The following is a 14,971-nucleotide window of genomic DNA, read 5'->3' on the forward strand; positions in this document are numbered from 1 at the left end:
AAACATCATGGCAGCCGGTGATAGGGACCAGTGGGGAGAGCTTATACAGCTGAACCTGGAGAAATCAGAGGTGTGAGCTATTCCTGAGAACTTCGTCTGTTGTCTTTCACCTCTGATCTTTAAACATGAAGAGCTCACTTTAAAAAAAAAAAAAAAAAAATCTGATGTTGTCTCATCTTTTGCAACACATTCCCATACATCGAATAAACTGCTTACAGTAGCAATGTTTTCATACTAACTTAACGTGGTATTATATATACATATAGCTTACATGGCTTGCATGCTTCAAAATTCAACATTGTTATAATAAAAGAAAGCAGCTTTCAGAGTTATTGCTACACTAGCCTTACAGAGTAATTCAATGCCAACATGCAGTTGCAGACAGGAATAAAGGCAGTGGGTGGTTATGTACTGTATGTTGAACCATGATCCTCTTCACTGACGTCCTGTACGTCACGTCCATAAAGCATGACAGAGTGGGCTGAAGACATTTGGCAGGCCAGGACTCTTGGAACATGATTTCAAACAGCAGCTCCAGCTGTACACAACAAACTAAGTTTAATCTGGTTCAAGTCAAGGGAACATGGATTCGACAAACTGAACAGTGCCAGGTGGAAGAGGGAAGGTTATCAGATGCTAAAATGTAAGTACAGAAGGAAAAAATAATAATAATTCAACATTTAAATGGTTATTTTTAATTTGATTTAACTTTTTAATTCGTTGTGAGATTTCCTTTCTGTCTGCTTACAGTATGTAATATAACTGTAAGCCACCTGACAACATTAATGAGTTCATGTAGCAAATCTAATCTGGTTGTTCCACAAATTAAATAACACTTACAGTAGCACAAAGTTGTGTTTTCCAAAACACGTTCTCCTTTTAGATTTGCTCATTGGACATATTGTACACTATCGCCTATATGTTCGTCGGTATGTTTGTTGGACAGAGGGAGGAGAAATACCTTTCTATTTCGGGCTGCAATGACTCATGTGAAACTTGTACAGCAGTGGTGGAAGACATGTTCAGGTCCTGTGCTTTAAGGCCCTGAAAACACATTTGTTGTTAGCACAGTTTGAATAGTTTGAAGTGAGTTGTGGTGTTTTCACGTGAGAGCTCTCTGGCTTTTTGTTTTTTTCTCTGTGCTCTTCACAAAGTTAAATTATAAAACACTATAACTGCATAAGCTTTCATTTCTTTTTGTTGTCTTGCTTGTTGCTTTTTTTGGTGGATTGGTTTAGTTTTAGTTGTGGGTAGCGTTCATCATTGTTTCACCTTCTGATACGACTATGCACTTTTACCTACAGACAAGCCCCAGTCAATGGTAATGAAAGAAAACACATGATCTGTTTAACATTGCATATAACTACACTCTGTCAGTAGGTCCAGTTTAAAAATGCCAACAGTGGTTGTTGCAGAAAAGATCAATTTATGCACGTTTTGTACGTCAGTACCTGCTACATTGGATTGGCTTGGATTTGTATCAATTTGACACTTCAAGTAAAAGAAACTATAAATCAAATCCTAGAAAAGAAAATATACTTAAAGGGACTATCTGGACCATTCATAAATAAAGAAAATTACATTTAGATTTAGTGATACTCACCATTGTGTGTTCCTTTACAGTCTAAGTATTTGCAAAGCTAATATTTTATTCAAATTCTGAATTGTGTACATCATGTACTTTTACTTGTATTGTACATTACTGCCCCCTGCAGGTCAGTAGAGTAGTGTGTTGAATATCATAGTGCTTTGTGCAAGAGGTCAGCACATCCACCTATATTTTTAAATGACTGATACACTACTATAGTTTTTAATCATTAGCTTTATGTTTCTGCTATGGTTTACTGATAAAATTCATCTGAACATATATTTTTTTTCACATGTCAAGTTAGAAACGTTTTACCCCGAGTGAGCTCTCACAGAAATGAAACCAAATGAAGGGAAGAAAATAATGAAGTGAAGTAGAAGTAGCCTGTGATAGCCCTGTAGCAGGTCTTTATAGATATTTGCTGCAGACTAATAATCTGTTTTTATTTTTTGGTACATTTTTGGAAAATTTCAGCTATGAGAACAAGTCAGAACAAGGCGTTTCCTGGACAGTGGTCAGCCCCATAGTGTTCACCTACAGAATCATTCAGTGTAAAAACATACTGGATCCCAGCAATGACACACTGCTCTGGGGCCATATAGGAGATGAAGACCTAAAAGGGACTTTGAGTAATTCCAAACCTGTGAAGCGTTTTGTTGTCATTGATGAGACTGTCAATGAGCTGTATGGCTCCCAGGTTACTCAGTACTTTGAGGCCAGAGAAGTTCTCTACAAGATTCTCCCTCTGCCCACTACTGAAGAGAACAAGTGCATGGAGTTGGTGACCAGGATCCTGGAGGAAGTTCACCAGTTTGGCATTGACAGACGCTCAGAGCCGATTATAGCCATCGGAGGTGGCGTTTGCCTAGATGTGGTGGGCTTGGCAGCATCTCTCTATCGCAGGAGGACTCCATACATTCGAGTGCCGACCACTTTACTGGCCTACATTGATGCCAGTGTGGGGGCAAAAACTGGGGTCAACTTCGCCGGTGGGAAAAACAAGCTGGGAAGTTATGTCCCACCGGTGGCAACCTTCTTGGACTGCTCATTCTTCCAAACCCTCCCACCACGTCAGATCTCTAATGGGATGGCAGAGATGTTAAAGGTGCTCGTCACTGCATGACCACTGATCATCAGAGTGAGTGTTGGTCTGGCATGTCATCTAATCTAAATGTGCAAATTCTAACAGATTACTTCAATCTACCTCCATTACAAACATGTGGCTGAAGCAAGTGTCTATAGTTGCATGTTTTGACAAAGCTGACTTCCTAAAGAACTGGTCACTGTTTGAGCATCTCTCAGCAATCGTTGCTCCTTCAGACCTCCACGCCGGTGAAAACTATGAATGAGCGTACTGGCCTGTGTTCATCAATTCATGATTCCAGACAAATGTCTGGTTCACATAACAAGAATCTTAAATGTGAGTTGAAAGTCTACCCGAAGGACATCACAAACTAGTTTAAATGTCTTTTGTGGTCCTTATAGTGTGAAGTTGAAGCTTAAAATCTCTTGGTTGCATTTAAACATTCATTTTCTGTTCATTTTATTGTGAAGTGTTTCAAAGGAAGGGTTTCAAATTTGCCTCCTCATAGTTCTGTTTCAAGTGAAGTAGGACCAAAATGCAGGACATAAAGGCAGGCAGAACCAGGAAACAAAATTACTTTAATATAAACTAACATACTAGGCAACAAAGGCACTGCAGGAAAGGAAGGGTATCCAAAAACACAACTACAAAAACAAGTGAAGACCAGAAAAACCAAGACAAGAACTCAGGAACACGAGGAAATGAATGGTAGGACAAACAAGGGTAACATCACAGACAAGCTGACAGAGAACAAAGAGAAAGGCAGCGCTGTATATGTACACATGGTCAGAGGGGTTAATGAGATACAGGTGAAACTAAAGAGGAGCAACCTATCCAACAAACACAGAAAAGGAAAACACAGGAAGTAAAACAAGACATGAAACACTAAGGAAGAACTTTACTAAATAAAAACATGAAACACAAAGAAAAACAGGGTCACAGATAGTAAATATTCAAAATTTAAAACCAACGTAGAAGAAACTGGAAAAAACATTAACCTCTCTGGAAGGGATCGTCTCTTATTGTGCAACCAACCATTGCATGGAACTTTTTATCATTAGATGTTGCACGATAATATAGACTATACACTGATCAGGCACAACGTTATGACCACTGATACGATTAGTAAATAACATTAACTATATTGTGACACTACAATGTTCTGCTGGGAAACTTTTGGAGAACAGCACAAGGTGTTGAACTGGCCTCCACTCACTAGATCCCAAACTGATCAAGTATCTGTGGGATGCACTGGAACAAGCCTGATCCACAGAGACCCCTCCCCTCAACCCATAGGACCCAAAGGCCCCACTAACAACATTGTGTTGCCAGACACCAGGACACCTTCAGAAGGCCCATGTCCATTCTCTGATGAGTCACAACTGTTTTGGAGGCACAAGGGAGACCTACACAATATTTGAAAGGTGGTCATAATGTTATGCCTGATCAGTGTACGTATCTCTTTTCCACCATCTGTCTCTAACTAACCACTACTGTTCTCCCGATACATTTCAGATGGCCCTGATGAAGAACAGTGGCCTATTTGAGCTGCTGGAGTCTGGGGGCAGGATGCTGCTGAACACCAAGCTACAGTCGTGTGAGACCAGCGTCAGCTCTGAATCGGAAGACAGCGCTACAGCATCCATGCGCATCGCTATAGAAACCATGCTGGAAGAACTGGCCCCGAACTTGTGGGAGGACGACCTGGACAGGCTGGTGGATTTTGGTCACCTTGTCAGCCCTGAGTTAGAAATGGTCAGAAAGTGTTTTCTATGTATGGTTATATTTTAGAAGATCAAGGCGAGTCAAAAATGTGCTGATTAAGTTACAATGCATGAATTTGTGAAGGCGTATAAGCATTTATTTTCTGATTGCACAGAGGGTACTGCCAGCATTGCTTCATGGTGAGGCAGTCAACATTGACATGTCCTTCATGGTGTATGTGGCCCACCAAAGGGGGCTCCTGACAGCAGAGGAGAAGAACCGCATCATCCAGTGCATGCTGGGTCTGGGACTTCCTGTGTGGCACCAGGACTGCACCCTGGCTCTGGTGCAGAAATCTCTCAAGGAGCGCCTGAAGCACTCTGCTGGCTCTCTGAGGATGCCTCTACCCACAGGACTGGGGAGTGCAGGTAAAATAATGGCTGGCTATATCACAAACAGCTGCAAACAGTCTTTGAGCATTAGTAAATACAAGCTGTCTTTGTTTCATTTTTTGATCTTGTAGAAATCTTCCATGACATGATTGAAGATAATATCCTTTGCCAAGCTTACCAAAGCTGGACTGGGGAACTTTCTTCTTCTGGGAACAAATGAAATGTGTGTAAAACTACATTTATAGTATGTCATAAACCCTTTGCACACTGGCTACAAATTAAAGTGTCGCTTTACCAATAAGTAACTGGATGTTTTAAACAATAAACAGAATATATCTAAAGGAGTAAGAATTAAGATTCTCAGGGGAAAATAAGACAAGCTCCACCAACATTCAAATAAAACTTTTAATATTTCTCACAAGATAGTTTCCACATTGAGTACCAATGAGTTTGAGTTCACTAATCTGAAACCAGTGGGTACAGTAACTATTGCTACATTCATCTGTTATAAAACCGTAACAATAAGAACAGTAGCAACATCAGCAGTTTTGTGTTTGTGTGAACCACAGGAATGAGAATTAGACGTAAATTGAGCTAACATGGTTCTCAATTAGTGGTTTACCCATAGTGTGCCATAATAATTTACAAAGTCATTATAAGAAATCAGTAGAAGTGATGGCTTCAACATTAAGTGCTACCACCACCACGTGTAATGCTAATCACTAAACAGTCACATTTCAGGGTTGTTTGATTTATCTGTTCTGGGTTCAGTCAAACATCAGTGGTACAGGCCTGTGTGTGCCCATGCAGTGGTACCCCCGTAAGGGACGAGCTGCGGTCCACTGCAGCCTCATCACTGACAAAAAAACAACTTAAAAATATAATTTACAAGCTTTTTCATGTGATTTCTAGAGCATCTCGTGGTCTTTATCAGAGTGTGGAAAAACAAAATGAGACGCTGAAGAAAACTCAGGAAAAAGCCATTGTTAGGCAAATTGTTGAGTTATGTTTTTTCTTTCCAACTACTCGCTCCACAAACAAGAATGAACTTTCAGAATATACTTCAATTTGCATTTCACTCACAGCCTGATTGCCATCATGCTCTACATATTGCTTGCAACTATATGGAGGAGAAGCACCACTGAGAAAGGTGCATCAGCTGAAGGGTTTAAATATTGCTATCTATATATCCATATAAACATACTGTGTCTTTAATTTTGGCACACATTTTGGCAGTTGTAACTGTGAACTACATTCACACTAGTCTCAAAAGCATTCTACATATCCAGTACAACTTTGGAAACACTGCCTTCGGTATAGAGATAAAATAAAATGCACAGCTACAACATACAGAGTTCCAAAGTGTTCAATACTAAATAAATACAGGCTATGATAAAATAAATACCATGAATAAATAAGTTCAAAAGAATATAAAACAGTGTGTCTGCACACACACGACGGTGGTTCTGTGCAGATGCACTGGACCAAAGCGGTGGAATAAGTGACATGCTAAAGCCACCACGCTCATCATAATACTGAGAGCTGCTAGCATGCTAAAGTGTGCTAATTACGACTAAACAGGAACAAACAACTGGGTCAATCATTTTTGCCATAATCCAAAGTATTGGAGGCTCTGAAGCTATGACCTGATGGTGGAGCCTGCAAAACGTTAAGGTAATGACATTTGATCCTGACCTTAACTTTAATGTCATCCAATAGTTGGGCCTAGTCCAACCTCGCCTGTGGGACTAGATGAAGAGCCTGGATATCTCTAAAACCTGTGGGCACCGCATGCTTTAAAAAATTCACGGCAATCTATCTAGCAGCTGTGGAGATATCTCAACTCATTCCAAAACGACTCAAATGCTGTTTCTTTACTCCTATATACCTCAACAAAACAACAGATTTAAGTTGCTGGTTAGTTTCGGCAGAAGCTATTTGTTTGCTTCAGATTTACTTTGGTTGTGAAACTGCTCTAGGAAACAGAAGTTGGCCAACTAAATACTGTAGCCAGTGTTAAGGCTTAAGGCTGTATGGAGCTAAATAAGGAAAATAAACTTTAATAATTTAAAATGTGCAGAAATAAAACCTTCTTAGTTAAAATAGAATAGAAAGTAAGTGAAAAATAACAATAATGAAGGAGTGTTATAATTGATTGATTCAGAATTTATTTGATTATTTATATAGTGTATTTTACTCTGTATTTGTGACGTGCTTTTTTTTTTTTTTTCATCATATCTTATTTAATATTGAACACTTTGGGCTTCCACAATGACAAACCCTTTCTTGTGGTTCTTGAGACATTATAGTATCATCTCATAATGACAAAAGGTCCTTTCCTACTACTTTCTAGTAGACCTCGGCACTCTTCAGTAAATCTATGAAGCACCAAACACCAGTATAAGCATCAACAATTACTCCTCTTACATCACCAGGGTAACACAAACAACTGTAAGGCACTTTAAATGAAAAAGATAATTACTTTGACACCGTCTCAGGCTAATTCATAATCACATTTTCAAGACACGATGCTGCTTTACAAGCACAACTTCAACCATTGCATAGTTCGACAAAAGGGAGGCTGTGCTGTAACAGGGCTCTCAGTGTATGGCAGGTAGTTATGAACGAAGGCATACTTATTGCAACGTGCTACAACTGTCGAAAACAAAAACTGCAGAAATATACAACAACCATAAAGTATCTACGGTCTCATACGATAGTGTGTATGCATTTGACAAGCCAAATACAATAGTTAGTTTATGCTTAGACAAAACAAAACAAAACAAAAGGCGAATAAACCACATTTCAGTTTTACAGAAGTCGTTCCAGTGTTCTGACAATGTCATGCATTTCATACAAAATCCAATAGCAGTCTCCTTATACTCCTTGGCAATATAAATGTTCACATAATGGGACAACGTGAAAGATCACTGAATGGGTATAAAAAAAATAATTTAGGTAACCGAGATCAGCATGTCTGAAGTGTTACAGTATACTGTGTGCTTCTGTCGATCTGATCGCTACAGGCAAGGATAAAACAGATTCATCTTTCCTATATTAATCGAATGACTAAGATTTATTAAATATAAGCATATTCAGATCTAACGAGTGACTTTTAAAATTCTGAAATAAGATTCAACTTGTTTTGAGTAGATTTCAGTAGCTTTGGCAGTGAGGAATGTATTGATAATGTATCTGTACACACTGCAGGATCAATCAGTAATACGTAGTTGCGTATTATTGGAGTGTTTCTCATTAGGATACTAAATAAAAGACTAATCACTATCAGTGAGGAGTGGGTTCATTTGAATTATCTTGAAGGAGACATTTTGGCGTTTAGATTTTTTAATTTTTTAATGTGCTTTTATTTATTAGCTCGGGCTCTTTTAAATTCCTTGTTATAAATTGATCTTTAAGGGGAATGTGTACGCAAAGTACTGTTTACATAGGTACATAAATAAGATCAACTCTACAAATGATTAATATTTTTCAAGCGAGAAATTTCAACTGGAAGACTGACAAAGACGCAGCTAACAGCCAAAACATGTGCATAGCAATACAACGACGATGTATACACATCTTAATAAGGCATTGGCACATTCAAGTTCAATCTAAGACACAAAGAGTGTAAAGCACTATAGTAATAAATAGAGTTTCGTCTTCTATTATTGCTAGTGATTTAAAAAGCAGTGTTCACCACAAAATATCTACATTTCTGACCATGATTTATAATTTCCCTAGATTCTTTGGAATCAATAGAAAAAAAAAAACATAATCTAGCCTCTATCCAAAGATAAATGCATATTTTTTTTAAAATATAAAAACTTCTATTTGTGTAGCTCATTGTCATCAAAGTATTGATTAAAGCAAACACTTTAAAATCAGTCCTTGAAATCAGGGTTGAGGGCTTGAAAAGGCATGAAGGAAGGAAAAAAAAAAAAACAAGAATAAGAAAAGATTCAATACATGTAAACACGGGTGGGGGGGAAAGAAAGAAACAAATAACGACAAATAGAAGAAAGCCTCTCCAGCAGCAGAGAGTGTGTTGACAGGAAGGAGCAGGGTGGAGGGCTGGAAGATGCCGGCGAGGTGTCTTCCAATAGGGGGTGCTAACAGCCCTGCTCGTTCTCATCCATGCTTACACTGCTCTTGCGACTGCTGTCCTTTGAGGTGTCTGGGGACACGGAGGAGAGCAAAGGGTCCCCTCCTCTCACCGGTGATAGGGTGTCTTCCATGAGGATGTCGTTGAGTTTGGAGCCCGGCTTGCCGTGAGTGCTGTAGTGGCCTTCAGAGAAGTTAGAGTGGCCGTCGTTTAGCTCCAGAGTGCCAGGTGTTTCGGGAATGCAGGCGGGGTGGTGTTGGTGGTGGGGTTGGAGTGTGTACAGGTCCTGGTGACAGTCCTCCAGGGCAGGCTCCTGCTTGATGTTTCGGGGCCCAAGTTCAGCGGAGCAGAGTGCTGAAGATGAGATGGCCAGACCGTGAGCCCGTGCCTGCATCTCTAATTCCTGCAAGTCACACACACACATGCGCAGGTTAGCCTATGAGAAGTTTCACTGCCGTTATGTCTCTCACAATCATATATTCTGGTCTTGTGTGAAGATGCCTGAACTTGAAGAATTCTTTTTTTTACTGTTAAAAAGGGACGTATAATTCAAGGGTTTCCGAGGAAATTGGTTGTTTTCAACAAAACTGACTGTAACTGAACCATCTGTCTTTTCAAATAATGACATGTGCTGCTTTAATTAACTGCGGCAACACACAGTGTGATCAATCGTTCAGTATGTGCTAAGCAGAATCACACAGATCCTGGCGCCTCTTTGTGATCAATTTGTCACCAATGATTGCAGGGTTATTAGAGCCTCTGCTCGTATTCCCGGGGGCTTGATATTTTTCTTAGAAGTATAATAATTTCCTTTGATGTTTGCCAGAGCTGATCTTTATTTCAGGTCAGGCGGGGGTTAAAAATTGGGGCGACCTCTTTCACCAACAACAGCCCCTTCTCTAATGTAGTTAACAGCGTGGTTCTGATTCAGTTCTCTTTACTCCTTCTTCCTCAAAGTCTTTACCTGTATCCTCAACATCAGATGTCGGTTGGCGTGCTCTAGCTTCTTCTGACGGTTCTCCAGCTCCTTGGCCCTCTGCTGTTCCCGCTGCAGCTTCCTGATGTAATCCACTGATGCCTTCAGGATGGTTCCTTTGTTCCAGCGCATGTCTCTGAAAAATCACAGAGGAGCCTGTTATTCGTACATCCAAGTTTTGACAATCAGCAGCCTCGCCTCCATAAAAGGACAGTTATTTGGACACTATTAATAATGTTGGGTTTTAAAGTTGGAATCAAGTGACTCTCCCTGCTGTTATAGAGTGTAATTTATCTCTGTTTGGTTGTAAAACTAAAGGCCTGAAGAGAATAATGAGAAGGAACAAGGAACAGAGTCACAGAGATGAGTTTTGTTTTTCAGAAATAAATGCTACATTGAAAATGTATGCAGGAGAGATGAGCAGAGTCACACGCAGTCATTAGGATGACCCTGAACTCCATGAAAAATGTAATGCTGTGTTTTTTTTTAAAGGTTTTAAAATTGATCTTCACTAGGCTAAATGAGACAAAACGCCTTAGATCCAACCGCAGTCATGGTCAGATGTGTTGTAACGTCTGGCTGGAAGTGACCGGGGACTGAAGTGTTGTTTTTCAGGCGCCATTAATGCATTTAAATTCAAAACGCTTCAGAGCACATTTAAATTTGCTTTTTCATTACGTGTAATTACTTAAGCCAGGTCTGTTTGTGAAAGGCAGTCTCAGTGTGTGTGCGTGTGGGTGGAGTACCCAGCTGGGGTTTAGCAAAACAACCATGGGTGGATAGACGCAACAACAACAAAAAAAGGCTGCTGGGATCTTCCCAGAAAGACACACAAGGTCAAAGGGCACACAAGAAGAACAGAGGGAGCTCAGAGTGGGTTTTTTTGTGTGTGTTTGTGTATTCATACTGTAATTATAATGAATTTTCTTAACATTTAAACTTCATAAATGTATCAGAGTGGATTTCTTAAACGATGTTGTGCCCTAACTTTTATTTAAATCAGATAAACCGATAAAGGGATCTGTCTAACTAAATATGGCTAACTCATTTAAGGTTACATTTTTTACACTCACATTTCACATCAAAGCAAGATTCGGGGGGATAAAATCTACAAAAACGTATTCTTAAGTTCAGCTGAAGCTAATACGAGGATTCAACAGTGAGTTACTCAGATCAAGTGGGTAGCTTCAGATGTTACAGTATTTTTCGTACAAGATTCCCTCTGTGTTTTCTCGGACAGTGTTTCCTTGATTAGCTGCCACAGAGGCACACAAAGAAGGGATTTTGTACTAAACAGACAAACATTTTGAAAGAAACTGACTTGACATTAGCTTCAGCTGAACTTTAGAGCTTTTGCACAACACTCTGGATTTTTTTTTTTATTGATTTCTTTGCGGCCGCCGTGGATCGTTTACAATTACAGGAAGCGGTGAATCGGCCACACATCTCCGTACACATCTTACACTTTATTATTACTTATATCATTATTATACATTATTATACATTACACTTAATGTAATTGTACCAGCATCGTTTTTAATTGCAACCCAAATCTTCCTGTGTTCACCTCATAAGATTTCAAACTTAATAATAGTCGTGTTCTGATCAGATATTTAACCTATTTTAAATACAAAGAGCGAATGAAATAAGTAACTTACGGGTCATTTGATTTTGGAATTAAAGTTCCCAATTCCTTGATTCGGTCGTTGATGTTAAACCGCCGTCGTCTCTCAACTACAAAAAAAAGAGACAAATAAATTAATAAATGAGCTCATGGATTATTTTGATGATTTTGTTGACAGAAGAAAATAAGGCTACAACCATACGATAACCACATCAACATGAGATACGGTGCTATCAACACTTACTCAAATTGTGGTTGTCCTTCTTCTGCCTTTCCTTTGCCATCGCCCGTACCTCTGCTTCAAAAAAATAAATAAGTGATTAGTAAATGAAATCAACAGTCCAGTGCAATTATAAAAAAATGTGCAGCAGCCGTCATGTACAGTTTGGAGATAAATAACCAGACGTACCCACGGGGAACCCTTCAGGCCTTTGATAGTTGTCAAATTTGCCACAGGATCCAGACTTATCCAGCATATGCATGATGGCCGGGGATTGTGACACTACGTGATGAATAATGTTGCTTTCATTATTAAAATGTACAGAATGGATACAGATACAACGTAAAAACATGTGTAGTAAACATCCTCACAAATAGGAGGATTACAGCAGGTCCAATTATAAAATGCTATATGATCAGATCCACAAAGGCCTGGAGAGTAGATGTTCACATACTGTATATTGTTGGAGAATTTATGTTTTCCATGCAAAAGTTAAGGCGAATTTATGCAGATTTATTTAAAAAAAACAAAAGCATAGCATTTAATCGTGTATTTTACTTTGATAGACCGTCCTGCTTACCGGAGTATTCCCTTTTGATGTTGGGCAGGTTGGCAGGGCAGGAGTTGCTGATGGGCAGACCTTGCTGGGACATACCCTGATTACCATACATGTCCATGAGGTTAGCAGGCACAGGGATCTAAAGGGGGGGTGGGAGGGGGTCATTAGTTAAAGACACTGCTGAGCAAAGATTACACCTCCCTTCAACTGATGCTAATCAGCATCACAGGATGAGCATAATGAGAAGGGTGGTGACATAAAACAGGCCTATTATACTGTGAGAAAAGGTCAGATGATACGCTATGCAAACAATGATTTTCTTGCCGCATTAGAAGTGAAGACCAGCGCTTCTAACACTCTGACATCTTGAATTTAATCCGCACAAATTGTGATTTTAAGGAGGTTCATGTGCAAAACAGGACAGTCACTTCAAACTAACTTTAACTGCAGTTTACTATGGCAAAGCATTACATCAAGATTAAGATTTAGCTTTTACCCCAAAACACACCAAATGAAAAACATTAATGTAGTGACCTTTCAAGTGAGAAAAGAAGTCGTTAACACACACACACATACCGTGTTTGCCATCTGTAGTCCTGGGTCCATCAGGCTGAGGATGTCATCACTATAACTGGACTCCAGACTAATAATGTCATCAATGACATCATCCATCTAAAAGGCGACGACGCACAAATAAGTACGATTAAAGGAGGAAACAATCACAAAAAGTAAACCGACAGTGTAAAAGCGAGACCTCACCTCTTTCTCGCAGTTAGAGTTGAGGGTCAGTAAGGCCATAGGGCTGTTGGGGGCGCTGTTGCCCGGCCCTGGCGGCATGCCCCCGTGGTCAGAGGACTGGTTGTGGCAGGGCAAGCTCAACGCCTGAGAACCTAGCTTTCCCAGGTAACGCTTCACCTGCTGCTGCTGGGAGCGCTGGATGTGATATTTGGTTGGGTTCTCCAGGTGAGTCTGAACCTATTGGTAAAAATAAGAAGACCAAAAATAAATGAGTATTGTTGACAGGAATTTTGGTTTTTGGAATAAAGATTAGCGGGTGCGTCGATGGTTACGGGAGGCTCAACGTAAATGGACATACTCGCCCTGAGAGATACTGTATGTGCATTTATAAAGTTGTCTTTTAGTAGATTAAAGCAACTCTAAATACACATAAAGTCTTGAATATCTGCTGGATTGCCTAACTAAAATAAACTTAATAGACACTTCAAATCATACAAAGCATTATGGATTTCACTTTTGAGACACTGCCAAGAGCTGTTATCTCAAAAGACAAACATTTTCAACACATTTTTCTTCAACGTGACTACTTTCTTGCTCCTCCACATTGACAGTTCCTATATTTCGAGCAGTGAAAAATTACACACACGGCCATCTCACGGCTCTCCTTGTTAATGGATGAATCAGATTTCTGTGGATCATTAATCTCCACACAGCGTTAATGACCCAGAAAAGCTTCTGCAGGCAAATAAACAAACCTCAGAGACTGTGTCTGTCAGGCTGAAATGCATTTAAAACAGATGCTATATTGCGTCCTTCCCATCTTTTGCCTGAATCTTTGATGCAATGCAATGATGAACAAGACCTTTGATTTATAAAATATTATATTCCATGTATATTCATTTTAAACGTACCTCATAAGGTTGGTATCCAAGCATTTCAAGCATCATTTCCCGTTTTACGCTGAATGGTTTAAAATAAAATAATAATAAAATAAATAAACTTCTGTGTTTAACTCTAAACTAAAAGTGCTGTGGCTGCTTGCTTCTCTGTGTCACCAGAAGACTAAGCCTGCAAGTATGAGGGCAGACTCATCCAGCACATCCTTTAAAAGGCAAGAAAAGTAATTAGTTATGCATGTCAGGGAATCTCAAAGAATACAATGAGCCTTTTCAAATTTGTGTTGTTTTATGTAAAATCTGCATTTATTCCTTTATGGTGTATCACTTGATGTGAGGATGTGATGCTAACAGTTAGAGTCTTTGTTCTGCAAGTCCACCTCTTTCACTGAAACTTGCCCAGGGCTGTTACTTTGCCCCAGCCACTTTTTAACCCATTGGGATGCTTGGCGTGCGTTCCCAGTTTAACACAGCACAAAGAATAAAGTCTATTTCATCCGACCACGGCCCATGTCTCCTTGTGTGTCTACATGACATTTTTAATCGGCTAGAGCAGCATCTCAAAACTAATGAATAATAGACTCGGCTACTTTATTTTCCTTAGACTGATGCATTTGTTCTGCACAAGCCCAGAGGATTGGGTTTATTAACAGAGCTGAGGAGGTCACAGGCTCTAGATGAACTCTTAGCTAACTCTGACATTTCCTCCTTCTCTGTGAAAGATCCTTCAGTCTGCAACGCTGCTGTTTGCTGAAGGGATAAAAAAAAAAAAAAAACTGAACTCATTCCAACGGCAACTAATTTCAAGACATGTGCAGCCAGCGCCACTGTAGTTTGTTCATTGTGAATATTAAATGTCAGATTGATCAACACTGCTAATATGAACACAGCGATGGTCATTTAACCTGTGTATGTGTGTGCAGGCTTGTTATTTTGCAATATGTAAAATGTGTTTACCGGTGATCTAATTTATCACTTCTCATTTAATTTGACTAAATAACATCTAGTCTTATGCAGGATACATTTAGTTACACTTGTACAGCTGTCTTCTCAATATAATATAATTATACTGAAGTACAATTAAGTGA

The 14,971-nt window shown here is 39.5% G+C and overlaps 2 protein-coding genes across 3 annotated transcripts in view; one reads left to right on the plus strand and one right to left on the minus strand.

The window, feature by feature from the left end:
* On the plus strand, window positions 1-4,988 carry LOC311494954 (2-epi-5-epi-valiolone synthase-like; the record flags this gene model as incomplete). The annotated part of the gene is made up of 5 exons (XM_084554237.1): window positions 1-643; window positions 2,063-2,693; window positions 4,188-4,427; window positions 4,552-4,804; window positions 4,900-4,988. Exons 1-5 carry the CDS (start codon window positions 516-518, stop codon window positions 4,986-4,988), a joined length of 1,341 nt encoding a protein of 446 aa, XP_084410363.1. The 5' UTR covers window positions 1-515.
* Window positions 4,989-5,030: 42 nt separating this feature from the next.
* Window positions 5,031-14,971, minus strand: part of LOC311494498 (microphthalmia-associated transcription factor-like) — a 28,676-nt gene continuing 18,735 nt past the window's right edge. For both annotated transcript variants that reach the window (XM_084553571.1, XM_084553570.1), the window contains exons 3-10: window positions 13,009-13,224; window positions 12,826-12,921; window positions 12,271-12,388; window positions 11,880-11,972; window positions 11,715-11,765; window positions 11,505-11,580; window positions 9,835-9,982; window positions 5,031-9,273 (exon numbers count right to left, since the gene is read on the minus strand). In XM_084553571.1, the coding sequence (XP_084409697.1) occupies window positions 8,878-9,273; window positions 9,835-9,982; window positions 11,505-11,580; window positions 11,715-11,765; window positions 11,880-11,972; window positions 12,271-12,388; window positions 12,826-12,921; window positions 13,009-13,224 (1,194 nt within the window). In that variant the 3' untranslated portion in view covers window positions 5,031-8,877. The remainder of the gene's footprint in view (window positions 9,274-9,834; window positions 9,983-11,504; window positions 11,581-11,714; window positions 11,766-11,879; window positions 11,973-12,270; window positions 12,389-12,825; window positions 12,922-13,008; window positions 13,225-14,971) is intronic.

The sequence above is a fragment of the Chelon labrosus genome, assembly GCF_963514085.1.
Source record: "Chelon labrosus genome assembly, chromosome: 10".
Taxonomy (NCBI): domain Eukaryota; kingdom Metazoa; phylum Chordata; class Actinopteri; order Mugiliformes; family Mugilidae; genus Chelon; species Chelon labrosus.